Source organism: Mandrillus leucophaeus, unplaced genomic scaffold (assembly GCF_000951045.1).
Source record: "Mandrillus leucophaeus isolate KB7577 unplaced genomic scaffold, Mleu.le_1.0 Scaffold765, whole genome shotgun sequence".
In the NCBI taxonomy this organism is placed as follows: Eukaryota; Metazoa; Chordata; class Mammalia; order Primates; family Cercopithecidae; genus Mandrillus; species Mandrillus leucophaeus.
In genome coordinates, this window is record NW_012108308.1 from 207763 (window position 1) to 221210 (window position 13448).

Sequence of the window (13448 nt, forward strand, 5' to 3'; positions counted from 1 at the left end):
ACTGACCTCCGCCTCCTGGGTTCACACCATTCTCCTGCCTCAGCCTCCCGAGTAGCTGGGACTATGGGCACCTGACACTACGCCCAGCTAATTTTTTTGTTTTTTGTTTTTTTTTAGTAGAGACAGGGTTTCATCGTGTTAGCCAGGATGATCTCGATCTCCTGACCTCGTGATCCGCCCGCCTCGGCCTCCCAAAGTGTTGGGGTTACAGGTGTGAGCCACCGCGCCTGGCCCTTTTCTGTGTTTTTCTTTTTCTCTATGTGAGTCCCTTTGTTTTTTTCTGCTGCATGCTGGAGACCAGTTTTTATGTTAATTTCCTGACTTGAGATTCCTGTATGATACAGAGTATAAATTTGGATGCTATACCTCTGTGTGGCATAGATGTGCATTTTACCTTTTCTCCTGCTGAAGGCCTAGATAATAAGCACCTCTTATTGTTGTTTCCCTGAGCCAGTGAGCAGATTTTTCAGACCGCATATCAAGGAAGGATCGAAGTTTGAGGCTCTGGGCTTTATTCAAGGGTCTCAGTGCTAACTCCCCACCTTCTACCTGCCTGAAGCTACATTTGCAGTCTTCATGTGAGCATTAATGCTTCCTCCTCCCAGCTTAGGGCCTGTACAGGAGTTTGAAACCCCTGTGGGCCACCATGGTCTCAATTCCCACTTACTGTTCTAGCTTTGATTTTGATATTTCTTTCATTTCAGGTACCTAGGGATTTCTTTTCTTTAATTTTTTTTTCAAGCCTATGTATTTTAAAAGCATTTTTTATGTTTTATCCAGCATTTCTGTGTGTTTGTAGTGGGAGAAAAAGATCCATTTACTTCAGCTCAGTGTGCTGTTTTGCCAAAAGTCTGTTTTTTAATTACTATTGCTTTAATCTCAGTAAATTTTCAATTTTCGACATTGCCAACTTGGATTCATTATGTAGCCATTGACCACCCTTGAATGTTTTAGGCCTTAACGGTTCCCATTTTCATTTTACTGCTCAAGCTTATAACCATCTTTTTAGTATCTATATATTGGTAAGCTAGATAATTAGGTTCAGTTGGCTTTTTAACCTTGCCCAGTTGCTCATTCTGCTGAAGTTTTTCTTTTTCTCTTCTTATTAAGTTGTTCACAAAAACATTAAATAGCTCTGACCACATAATGCTCGAAATATCTCCCTCTGCATCTTGGGCGAATCTTCTTCTTGTTTAATCTGACGTGAGTACCTTCCCCAGAAACTTAAAAGCAACCTTTAAGTTTGAGTCTACCGAAAATATAATCCCAGTCACTTGTTTCTTACTAATAAGAATGTTTAAAAATCTAATGTATGTCCAGGTTGGTCTTTTGGTTTACTGTAATCCATAAGACTTATGTCTTGTTTTACAAAAAAAAAAAAAAAAAATCACATTACATTGGTATAATTTGTTGCTTAGAAAAACCTCATCAGTGCCTGTTTATGGTCTTTTGTTATTTGCAAATTGAGTTCTTGTTCAGATTTTTCTCAAATATTAAATTAATTTAAAATTTAAAAAAATGTTTTCCTAGTTTTAAATCTTATGGAATTTCCCCCCTCTTTCCATAAAACACCAAGAGATAAAAATTCCAGTTCCCCTACTCGAGCTACTTCTTTTAGAGAAAGGCACTTACCTCCTAGGACTGTTTCTTCATTTGTTTAAAAATATATGTGCATTTTTATAATATAGATTAAAACAGACTGTATTCAAAAAGTAGGGGTAGACATTCTTAAAGATTTTCTTTGATCAAGCTGAAAAAAATCTCATGAATTCATGAATGCCCAACAATATTAGGTACATGGTGTAGAAGGGGCTGGGGTAGTTAGAACTGAAACATTGATACTTATTTTGGCAAATCTTTATTTTAATTAATAAACTATTTTTTAGAGCAGTTTGAGGTACATGCAGAATTAAGCAGAAATTACAGAGGGTTTGCAGATCTCTCCCCACTCCCATTCCCCACACATGCATAACCTCTCCCACCATCCACGTCTCACACCATAGTGGTACATTTCTTATAACTGATGAACCTACATTGACACATCATTCTTACCCTGAGTCCATAGTTTACATTAGGGTTCACTGTTGGTGTTATGCATTCTGTGGGTTTTGACAAATGTATAATGACCTATATTTGCCATTGTAGATTCATGAAGAATAATTTCACTGCCCTAAAAATCCTCTGTGCTTTGCTTATTCATCCCTCCCTCTCCTCTGACTCCTGGCAATCACTGGTCTTTTTTACTATCTATTTACCTTTTCTAGAACATCATATATTTAGAATTATAAAGTATGTAGCATTTTCAGATTGACTTCTTTCACTTAGAAATATGCATTTAAGTTTCCTCCCTGTCTTTTCATGAATTTATATCTCATATCTTTTTAGCACTGAATAATAGTCCATTGTCTGGATGTACCACAGTTTATTCATTGTATCTACTTCTTGGTTGCTTCCAAATTTTGGCAATTATGAATAAAGCTGCTTTATAAGCATTGTGTGCAGGCTTTTGTGTGGCCATAAGTCTTCTACCCCTTTGGGTAATTACCAAGGAATGTGATTACTGGATCATGTGGCAAGAGTATGTTTAATTTTGTAAGAAACTGTTAATCTGTAGAATGTCTGTACTATTTTGCATTCCCACCAGCATTGAATGAAAGTTCCTGTTTCTCTACGTCCTCGTCAGCATTTGGTATTGCCAGTGTTTTGGATTTTGGTCATTCTGATAGGTGTGTGATGATATCTTGTTGTTTTAATTTGCAATTCTCTAAAGACATTCCATGTACAACATCTTTTCATATGCTTATTTGTCATCTGCATATCTTCGTTGATGAGGTGTCTGTTCAGGTCTTCTGCTATTTTTTAATTGGGTTGTTTGTTTTCTTATTGTTGAGTGTTGAGAGTTCTTTATCTGATGTGTCTTTTGCCAATATTTTCCCCCAGTCTGTGGCTTGTCTTTTCATTTTCTTGACATTGTCTTTCATGGAGCAAAATTTATTTCTGTCATGGATTGTGCCTTCGGTGTTGTATCTAAAAAGACTGCCATAACCAAAGTCAACTAAGTTTTCTCTGATGTTAACTTCTAGGAATTATAGTTTTGTATTTTACATCTAGGTCTCTGATGTATTTTAAGTTAATTTTTGTGAAGGGTGTAAGGTCTATGTCTAGATTCATTTTTTTTTTTTGTATGTGAATGTCCAATTGGTTCCAGCATCACTTGTTGAAAAGATATTCTTTGCTTCATTTTAGTGCCTTTGCTCCTTTGTCAAAGATGAATTGACTGTATTTGTGTGGGCTCGGTTTCTGGGCTTTCTGTTCTGTTTCACTGATCTACTTGTCTATTCTTTCACGAATATCACATTGTCTTGATTATTGTAGCTTTAAAATAGTGAATATTGAAGTCAGTGTCAGTCCTCCAACTTTAGTCTTCTCCTTCAATATTGAGTTAGCTATTTTGGTCATGGGGAAGATCTGAGTCTCTGAAAATATTGAATATTTCTATCTAACAACATGGGGTATCTCTCCATTTTTTAAGTTCTTTGATATCTTTCATCAGAGTTTTGTTGTTTTCTTCATATAGATCTTGTATATATTTTGTTAGATTTATACCTAAGTATTTGCCTTTTTAGGGTGCTAGTGTAAATGGTAAAGTTTTTAATTTCACATTCTACCTTACTGCTGGTATATAGGAAAACAGTTAACTTTTGTATATTAACCTTATGTCTTACAACTTTGCTATAATCTCTTGTTAGTTCCAGGAAGTTTTTTGTCATTTCTCTCTAATTTTCTGTAAAGACAATCATGTAGTCTGCAAACAAAGACAGTTTTAACTTCCTTCCCAATAAAAGGTATACCTTTTATTTCCTTTTCTTGTCTTGTTGCATTCGCTAGGACTTCCAGTACAGTGTTTAAGATCAGTGGTGAACCGGGGTATCCCAGCCTTGTTTATAATCCCAGTGGGAAGACTTTGAGTTTCTCACCATTATAAATGACGTCAACTGTAGGTTTTTTGTAGATGTTCTTTATGAAGTTGAGGAAGTTCCCCTCTATTTATGGTTTGTTAGAGTTTTTATCATGAATGGGCATTGAATTTCTGCCAGATGCTTTTTCTGCATCTTTCTGTTGACATATTCACATGATTTTTCTTCTTTAGCCTGTTGATGCGATGGATTACATTAATTGATTTTGAATGTTGAACCAGCCTTGCATACCTGTGAGAAATCCCATTTGGCCATGATGTATAATTCTCTTTAGGCATTGTTAGAGTCAAGTTGCTAATATTTTGTTGAGGATTTTTGCGTCTGTCTTCACAAGAGATACTGGTCTGTGGTTTTCTTTTCTTGTAATATCTCTGTGTGGTTTTGGTAGAAGGTTAATGTTGGCCTCAAAGAATGAGTTGGGAAGTATTCCCTCTGCTTCTGTCTTCTGGAAGAGTTTGTAGAGAATTGGTATAATTTCTTTCTTAAATATTGGGTGGAACTCATTAGTGAACATATCTGGGCCTGTTGCTTCCACTTTGGGGAGGTTATTATTGATTCACCTTCTTTAATAGATATAGGCCTGTTCAGATAGTCTATTGCTGTGTGTGTGAGTTTTGACACATTGCATCATTCAAGGAATTGAATCATTTTATTTAGTTTATATTTGTGGACATTCATAAATTACCTTATGTTTTTAATGTATATGGGGTATACAGTGATACTGATATTAATACATTGTATTTTGTTTTTCTTTGTTACCATGGCCACCTTTGATTTTCTGACATTTGAAAACTATATGCCTAGGCTTAATGTCCTCTGAGTTTCCTGGATCTGTGATGTGGTGTCTGACATTAATTTGGGGAAATTCTCAGTCATTATTGCATCAAATATTGCTGCTTTTCTCTCTTCCCCTTCCGGTGTCCCCATTTGGCATTAGTTATTTCTTTTCTAGTCTTCCCACTGTTAGATATTCTGTTCTGTTTTTTTCTTCTTTTTTTACTTTGCTTTTTAGTTTTGGATTGTTACATCTTCAAGCTAAGAGATTCTTTCCTCAGTCGTGTTCAGTCTACTAATGAGCTTATCAAAGGCAGTCTTCATTTCTGTTATGGTGTTTTTTATCTCTAGCGTTTCTTTTTGATTATTTCTTAGAATTTCTGTTTCTCTGTTACATTATCCATCTATTCTTACATGTTTTGTACTTTTTCCATTAAAGCCCCTGGATATGTAATCATAGTCTTAAAAAAAAACAAAAACAGAACAAAAAAACCTGCTGTGCTAATTTGGACATTCTTGCTATATCTGAGTGGTTTTGAAGTTTGCTCTGTCTCTCCAAACTGTTTTTTGGTTTTGTTTGTTTGTTTGCCTTTTAGTATGCCTTGTAATTTTTTATTGAAAGGTGGACATGATGTACTGCATAAAAGGAACTGCTATAGCTAGGCCTTTATTGATGTGGTAGTAGGGTGTAGGGGAGGAGAAGCTTTCTCTAGTCCTGGGATTCTCACTCTTTTGGTGAGCTTGTGCCCCTGGGCTGTGAACTTCCCAAGTACTCTCAGGCTTTTTTGCTCCTTAGATGGTACAGGATGGCTGGAGGGAGCTGGAGTTCGATATCTGTTTTTCTCCAGGTAGGTTAGACTCTGAGAAAACTGTAGCCAGTTAGGCTCTTGTAAAATGCTTTTCTTGAAGGTGGGCCTTGTTAAAAACAGAGTGCTCTGGCAGATTTCAAAATGGCTCCTTTTCCCTCTCCCGCTGCTGGAAGCAAGAGGGAATTTTTCTTCAGTATTCATTGTGAGGACTTGTTAGAGCTCTAGGAGGTAAAGCTCACAGAAGTGTTGGGGGCCCCCCATGACTGAGTCCCCCCCAGAATTTTAACTCTCAGAGTTGTGCACACTGAGCCTCCAGCGATTCATTGATTGCAGTTCAGGTTTTCTTAAACTGGCGCTTGTTCCTACAGAGGCTTTTGTTCATATGTTGTTTTTGTTTTGTTTTGTGTTTTGAGACAGAGTCTCCCTCTTTTGCCCAGGCTGGAGTGCAGTAGTGTGATCTGGGCTCACTGCAGCTTCTGCCTTCTAGGTTCAAGTGATTCTCCTGCCTCAGTCTTCTGAGTAGCTGGGATTCCAGGTGCCTGCCACCATGCCTAGCTAATTTGTATATTTTTGGTAGGGACGAGATTTTGCCATGTTGGCCAGGCTGGTCTCAAACTCCTGACCTCAAGTGATCCACCCGCCACAGCCTCCCAAAGTGTTGGGATTACAAGCCTGAGCCGCTGCGCCTGGCTTGTGTTTTTTGTTCATTAAGTTGTGAGTCTCTGTGTCTACCTGTCTCTAATTTTAGGGACAATGATTTGCCCTGTGACCTTTCTTTGATTAATTAAAGAAGGTTGTTGGTTTTTCAGTTTGTTCAGCTTTGTTTGCTTTTAGGACATGGTGACTTCTAAGCTCCTGACATGCCAGAATGGAAACTGGAACTCTGAAATATTTTTATTTATGTTTTTATCTGTCAATTTCAGTGTCAGTAAATGTAGAAATGGTGGGGTGGAAAGAGAATCATCCATAATCCTCTAACAAAAGCAATTGCTGGTTTTTTGACATATGTCTTTCTGCCCTTTTCTTGGTGCACTTGTTTCTTTATACAAGTGAGATTATATAATTTCCTCAAAGATCCACAAAGATAAGATCCTCAAACCCAAAACTGAACTAGATGTCTCTCCCCCTAAACTGTCTGTTCTTGTATTATCAGGATCATCTTATCATCCACCCACTCACCAAGCCAGGAACCTGGGAATTGTTTCTCTCCATCCTTCACATCATTCAGCCCCTAAGTCATGACAGCTATGCTTTCGCAATGTGTTTTGGCTCTCTCCTATTACCAGTTCTCCTGCTTGAAGCCCTCATTGATTTTCTCCTGATCTCCTGCAATAATAGAGCCCGTCTCCAGCATTATCCCCCTCAAATTCTGTTCACATGTTACTTAAGTGGTATATTTAAAATGCATATCTGACCACATGACTTTGCTGCTTAAAGCCCTTCAAACACCTCAATGGCTGCTCATTGCTTTTAGGATAAAATCCAAGCTCGTAATCATAGCCTATATATCCCTCTGTGGCCAACACCCCTGCCTGCCTCTCCAGATTCATCTCTTAACACTCCTATTCCCTGCTTTATGTTCCAGTAATAATCTCAGCTCCTAATCCTCCTGCCTGCCACCACGGGATGTTTTCTTATCTGTGTGCCTCATGCAGGCATCCCTGCCAGGATTGCCTTTTCCTCCCATTCTTTTTACCTCATCTGTGTGTCCGTATCTTTTAAGACACAGGTCGGCTGTTATTCCCTCAAAGCTTTACTCTAACTCCTGTACTCCCCTATCCCCCAAACTGTGTTTCTGTGTACAAATCCATCATTATGTTTCCTTTTAGTTAGTTATTCATTCTACCAACTTATCAACAGTATTTGTGTTAAGCAGAATTTTAAGCATTGGGATACAGCAGATGATAAAATTAAGTTCGTACCCTAATGGAGCTTATATTCTAGTGAAGAACGATAGATAATAACAAATAAAAATATAGTATGTCAGTAGGCAATAAGTGCTATGATGAAAAACAAAGCAGACGAAGGAGCGGGATGTTCTGAGGTTGGAGGAGAGGTTGCTTGTTGTAAAAACATGGTCAGGGAAGAAGGCCTTACTGCTAACATGGCCTCTGAGCAAAGGGTTGGTAGAAATAAGCCAGCCAGCCACGCACAGATATACTAAGCATGCTCGGCCCTGAGGCAGAGAACGTAGAGCATGCTTAGTATATTCCCAGGTCAGCAAGGAAGGCGGAGTTGTCAGAGCAGAACGGGTGAGGGGGAGAGTGAGTGGTAGAAGATGAGGTTAGGAGCCGATGACAGCCAGATCACGATTAAAGGCTTGCTAGGCCATTGTAAGAACTTTGACTTTTACTCCAAGACTGGAAGCCATTTAAGACTTTTTGTGCAAAGAAGCAGCAAGATCTGGCTGTGTGTTGAGTAGGTTGCTCTGCCTACTGGGTCGAAGATAGGATGATAGCAGTAGGGGAGGATGGAGGCTAATTAGGAGGTTGCTGCAGTAATCTAGGTAAGAGATGATGGCAGCTTGGACTGACTAGAGAGGAGCCAGTGAAGGAAATTAGCGGTTGGAGTTTGGATATGTTTTGAAGGTAGAACCAACAGGATTTATAAAGAATCAGATATAGCATATGAGAAAAAGCAAAAGTCAAGGATGGCTTGGTTTTAGTCTGAAGAACGAGAAGGACAGAACGGCTGTGAGGTGGGAAAGTGGCAGGAGAGTTTTGGATATGTTACATTTCAGAAACCAGGTTCCAATTGGAGATGTTGAGTAGGTAGTTGGAGGTCTACATCAGGAGTTCAGAGGAACAGTCTGAGCCAGAGACATAAATCTGAAAGCTGTCAGCATTTAGATGACATTTCAAAGCTATGGAATCAGAAGAGAGGGAAGGTAAGAGGTGGCATGACTGGGTCCTCGAGCACTCCAAGCTTTAAAGGCTGCACTGACACAGAGGACCCAACCAAGGAGTCTGGGAAGGCATGGCTAGTGAGTGAGAAGGAGAACCAAGTGAAAAATGTGTTTTCAGAGGAAGAGAATGATGACCTCGGTCCATTGTTAGGGCTAGACTGAATAAGCCAAGGACATTGTATTATAAGTCTCCATCTACATATTTATCTCCTCTAGGTGGCTGAGAGCTCTTTGGGAGCAGGAATGGTAGTGTAGTTAGAGCTTTGAAGTCACTGAGATGGCTGTTTTTCCTTAGGGTGATTCTCTGGGTCCTTCGAAGCTCCAATCTCATCTGTAAAATGGGGAGGAAATAATATCTTTTCCACTGAGTCATTGTGAGAATCAAATGAGATCGTCTATACAAAGCGTTATGCGCAGTCTCTTTCATATGTTTAAACACATAATGATTATTATTGATTTAGTATACCTGGCATACTGTCCCTCCCTATTAAGCAACATTTGTTGAATGAATGAGTGAACTGCCTTTCTGTTCATTTAGCATTTCATTCAAGGCCTTTTTTCCCCTATGGTTTTTTGAAGTTTTAACCTCGTATTTTGTGGGTATTTTCTCTAGGGCCTGTCCCCCCGAAGCCGACTCTAGGAGAGGAGAGGAAGAGGAGTTCTTGGGGCAGAGTTGACGCAATGGAGCTCCCCAACTACAGCCGGCAGCTGCTGCAGCAGCTCTACACTCTGTGCAAGGAGCAACAGTTCTGTGATTGCACCATCTCCATTGGTACCATTTACTTCAGGGCTCACAAGCTTGTCCTGGCTGCTGCCAGCCTCCTGTTCAAAACCCTGCTGGATAACACAGATACCATCTCCATCGATGCATCTGTGGTGAGCCCCGAGGAGTTTGCGCTCTTGTTGGAAATGATGTACACGGGCAAACTACCTGTGGGCAAGCACAACTTCTCCAAAATCATCTCCTTAGCAGACAGTCTACAGATGTTTGATGTGGCTGTTAGCTGCAAAAATCTTCTGACCAGCCTTGTAAACTGCTCTGTTCAGGGTCAGGTGGTAAGGGATGTCTCTGCGCCATCCTCAGAGACATCCACAAAGGAACCAGAGAAGCCTCAAGTAGAAATCCTTTCATCCGAAGGTGCTGGAGAGCCTCATTCTTCCCCAGAGCTTTCTGCCACTCCAGGGGGCCCTGTGAAAGCTGAGACTGAGGAAGCAGTCCTTGCAGTTTCACAAGAGATGAGTGTGAATTCTCCCACGGCCCAGGAGAGCCAGAGGAATGCAGAGACCTCAGTGGAGACTCCTAACACAGCTGAAGATTGTTCCCCCTCCCCTGTTGTGCAAACCTTTAGTGAGGCAAAGGAGACAAGCACAGAACCAGGTAACAGTCATTGTCTTATAATCCATCCTTCTGTTTTTAATGATCTTTATCAGTTTTAATGTTTCATTAATAAATTTATCAAAGACCGCTGTTAGGTAGAAAACCAATATTCAGTGCAATACCATTCTGGGCCATTCTTCTTTTAAAAGTGTCTGTGTTTTTGAACATTGAAAGTCCAAACATGAACTACAGAGCAGAAAAGCAGTATTGGAATAATGATGTACCATTTTGATAATTATCTGTTTTTTTTATTTTGTTTTGTTTTCTCTTGAGACGGAGTCTTGCTCTGTTGCCCAGGCTGAAGTGCAATGGCGTGATCTCAGCTCACTGCAACCTCCGCCTCCCGGGTTCAAGCGATTTTCCTGCTTCATCCTCCCAAGTAGCTGGGATTACAGGCATGCACCACCACGCCTAGCTAATTTTTTGAATTTTTAGTAGAGACGGGATTTCACCACGTTGGCCAGGCTAGTCTCGAACTCCTGACCTCGTGATCCACCCGCCTCAGCCTCCCAAAGTGCTAGGATTATAGGCGTGAGCCACCACACCCTGCTGATTATCTGCTATTTTAATCAGGCTGAGGCCAGCACAAAGGAGGAAGCTGTGAGAGATACTGTTGTCTGTTATTCATAACTAATGTGCTAGATAGAGATCAGTTAGGTGCAGTATATGACCCGAAGATGCTCAGACAGCTGAAACTTGTAAAAATTTGTTTCAAGTAATGAATTTCTGATTTGTTTTATTTTGTTCCACATTTAGCATGTGAAAGGAAACATTACCAGCTGAATTTTCTTCTAGAAAATGAAGGTATCTTCTCAGATGCACTCATGGTTACCCAGGATGTTTTAAAAAAACTAGAAGTGTGTTCAGAAATTAAAGGTCCACAGAAGGAGGTAGGTACCTCTGACTTTTGTACTTGTTTGCTAGTTTAGTGTTCTCAGGATACCTTACTAACTTTCCATATGGGGCGGAAATAGCCCAGGGTTTCAATGTTTTGAAACTTTAATTTTTAAAAATTTATTCCCTGAAGGGCAGTCTCGCAAAAGTACTCAGGCAAGATACTTTCAAAATGAAGTTACATTTTGATCACCAGGAGAATCCTAGCTTCTAACCAGTTTTGATCCAGGATACTTAACTGATCATACCATTTCCTCCTGATTAATCACAGATAAATTTAAGAAGGTAGCCATGTATAACCCCAAACCTGAGACTTAAAACAATTCAAATTAAAACAAAACAACAGATACTCAAAATATGGACAAAAAGGACTTTATATATATGAATTATTGGTAAAATACATCCAATATTTAGGAATAACAGTGGCCATTTTCAGACATAAAAACAGTAATGATAAACATTTATTGAACGCTTTCTGTATTAAGCTTGGCATATGTGTTATCACATTTAATTTTCACAAAAATCATCAGTGTGGGTATCATTGTTAAGTCCTGTTTTATACATGAGAAAACTGTCTCAAAGAGGTGGTGTAATTTGGAGAAGGTCACAGAGCTCATATGACCCTGAGCCAGAATTGAAACCTCAGCATTCTGACTTTAGCGCTGCTCCCTTACACACTGAGTTATACTGCCTCCCAACAGGGTAAAAGTGATGCATATATGTATAAGTGTTTAGGAATCGCCTGACAGAAAACTGCCAAATGGCTATCATGCTTTCTTAGCTGACCTCTTTTTTAAGTAACTCAGTTGAGACGCTTTCCTACCTGTGTGATCTCTCAATACTTGATTCTTCACACCTGACCCTGCAGGATTCGCCTCCACAACCAATTTAGAATTCCATTTATTTCCCTTTTCTCCCAGCCCTGCTTCCCCATTCTGAGAGGCCGCTGGCAGAGCGAGAGGCCACTGTCCCAGCAGGCTTGCTCCTCTGATTGGTAGGGGGTAGTGTGGGTCGATCCTCCCATGTTGCTGTAGGCAATTTTGTATTAATCCAAGTAATACATGCCTTCTAATAATTAAATGTTTTCCTGATTCATAGCAAGTTACTTTTTTAAAAAACAAATTCAAGGTCTAGTATTTATTTTAGCTGTGTTAATTGACAGTTGGCTATACATTGTTTTCTTGGGAGACAAGCTAGTTACAAGGCTGGGCTAACCCTGATGACTCTCTTTGGGAGGTTTCAAGTCATAAATCCTTGGTACTCTTTGTACTGATTATGCTGAAGGACATTATGGTTTTATATTTTTGCACTTGCATGTTCTCTTAACTGTTCAATCCATCATTTTTTGTCATTAGTTTGTTACCTTGATAACTTCTAGACACACCTCTTCATTTTCTCTTAAGGCTTCCTCTCTACTTAACTTTGGCTACAGAGGAGTAACGTTATTCCTTAGATCAGCAATACTCAAGTTATTAGTGTCACCTTTATACTTAGGTGAACTGTGTCTTATGCATTCTTTTTTAACATTGGTACCTAAAAGTATGTGGCATATAACAGGTGGTCAAGAAATGTCTGTTATACATGCATTCGTTCAACATTTCTTTCTTTTTTTCCATTTCTTGTTCTAATTTTTTGATGGCAATATCATTAATGGTCCTTTAAATGAACACTGATTTGCTATTCGTGATCATTATAGACTTATTTCTTCCTCAGTTTTAGAGGTCAGAGTAGGAGCTCTGCAAATCACTTGGTGGCTGTTTTTAAAGCCTATTCTGTTACAGTCCGTAATAAATATTTGAACTTCAGAAAGAAAAAGGGAACAGATACTTTAAGAACATAAAATTAAACAGAGTTAGGGAGATGCTGCTTTGTACTTGGGCCTCTACTTCTGTCTCTCTGTCTCATAGTTTGTTTCAGACAGCCTTATTGAGCTATGACTGACATGCGGTAACCTGTACATAGGTATACTGTACAGTGTGATTAGTTTTGGTATATGCCCTGAAACCATCACCACAGTCAAGATGGTAAACATCTCCATCACCCCCAAAAGTTTCTTCATGTCCGTGTGTACTCCCTCTCTCCTGCCCCTTCCAGTTACCCACATCCCAGGTAACTGCTGGTCTGCTTTCGGTCACTGTACATAAGTTTGTATTTTCTAGAGTATTGTATAAATGGAATCATATGGTATGTATTTTTTGTCTGGCTTTCATTCAGCGTAAGTATCTTGAGATTCATCCATGGTTTTTTTTTTCCCCTTTTTTCTTTTTCTGTGAACTCTACAGAGATACGCCCCTACTGTTATGTGTTCATTCCTTCTTATTGCTGAGTCATGTGCATTGTGTGGATATACAATTCATTTATCCAGCTCTACTATTTACTAGCATTGTGACTTTAGGCAGCTTCATCTTCATAAGCCTCAGTGTCCTTGTTTGTAAAATGGGGATACTATCACCTACATCATGGGGTCATTGTGAATTACGATTATTTAAATAAAATTCATAGTAAAATGCCAGACACTCGGTAGGAGATCAGTAGGGAACAACTGCTATTGTTTGTTTATACATTAACTCAGTATTTTAGACCTAATAGACCTTGAAACCCCCTTTTCACTGAATGCCTTATAATATGCTGGTGCCATGGCCATTTACTCTGACACATGAGATGGTTTGCTGTTACTTTTTTTTTTTTTGAGACGGAGTCTCGCTCTGTCA

General features: G+C 39.3%; 1 protein-coding gene across 2 annotated transcripts in view; it reads left to right on the forward strand.

Annotated features, from left to right (window-relative positions):
* ZBTB40 (zinc finger and BTB domain containing 40) overlaps positions 1-13448 on the forward strand; it is a 90081-nt gene that overhangs the window by 32330 nt on the left and 44303 nt on the right. For both annotated transcript variants that reach the window (XM_011966571.1, XM_011966569.1), the window contains 2 exons: positions 9079-9843; positions 10600-10733. In XM_011966571.1, the coding sequence (XP_011821961.1) occupies positions 9147-9843; positions 10600-10733 (831 nt within the window). In that variant the 5' untranslated portion in view covers positions 9079-9146. The remainder of the gene's footprint in view (positions 1-9078; positions 9844-10599; positions 10734-13448) is intronic.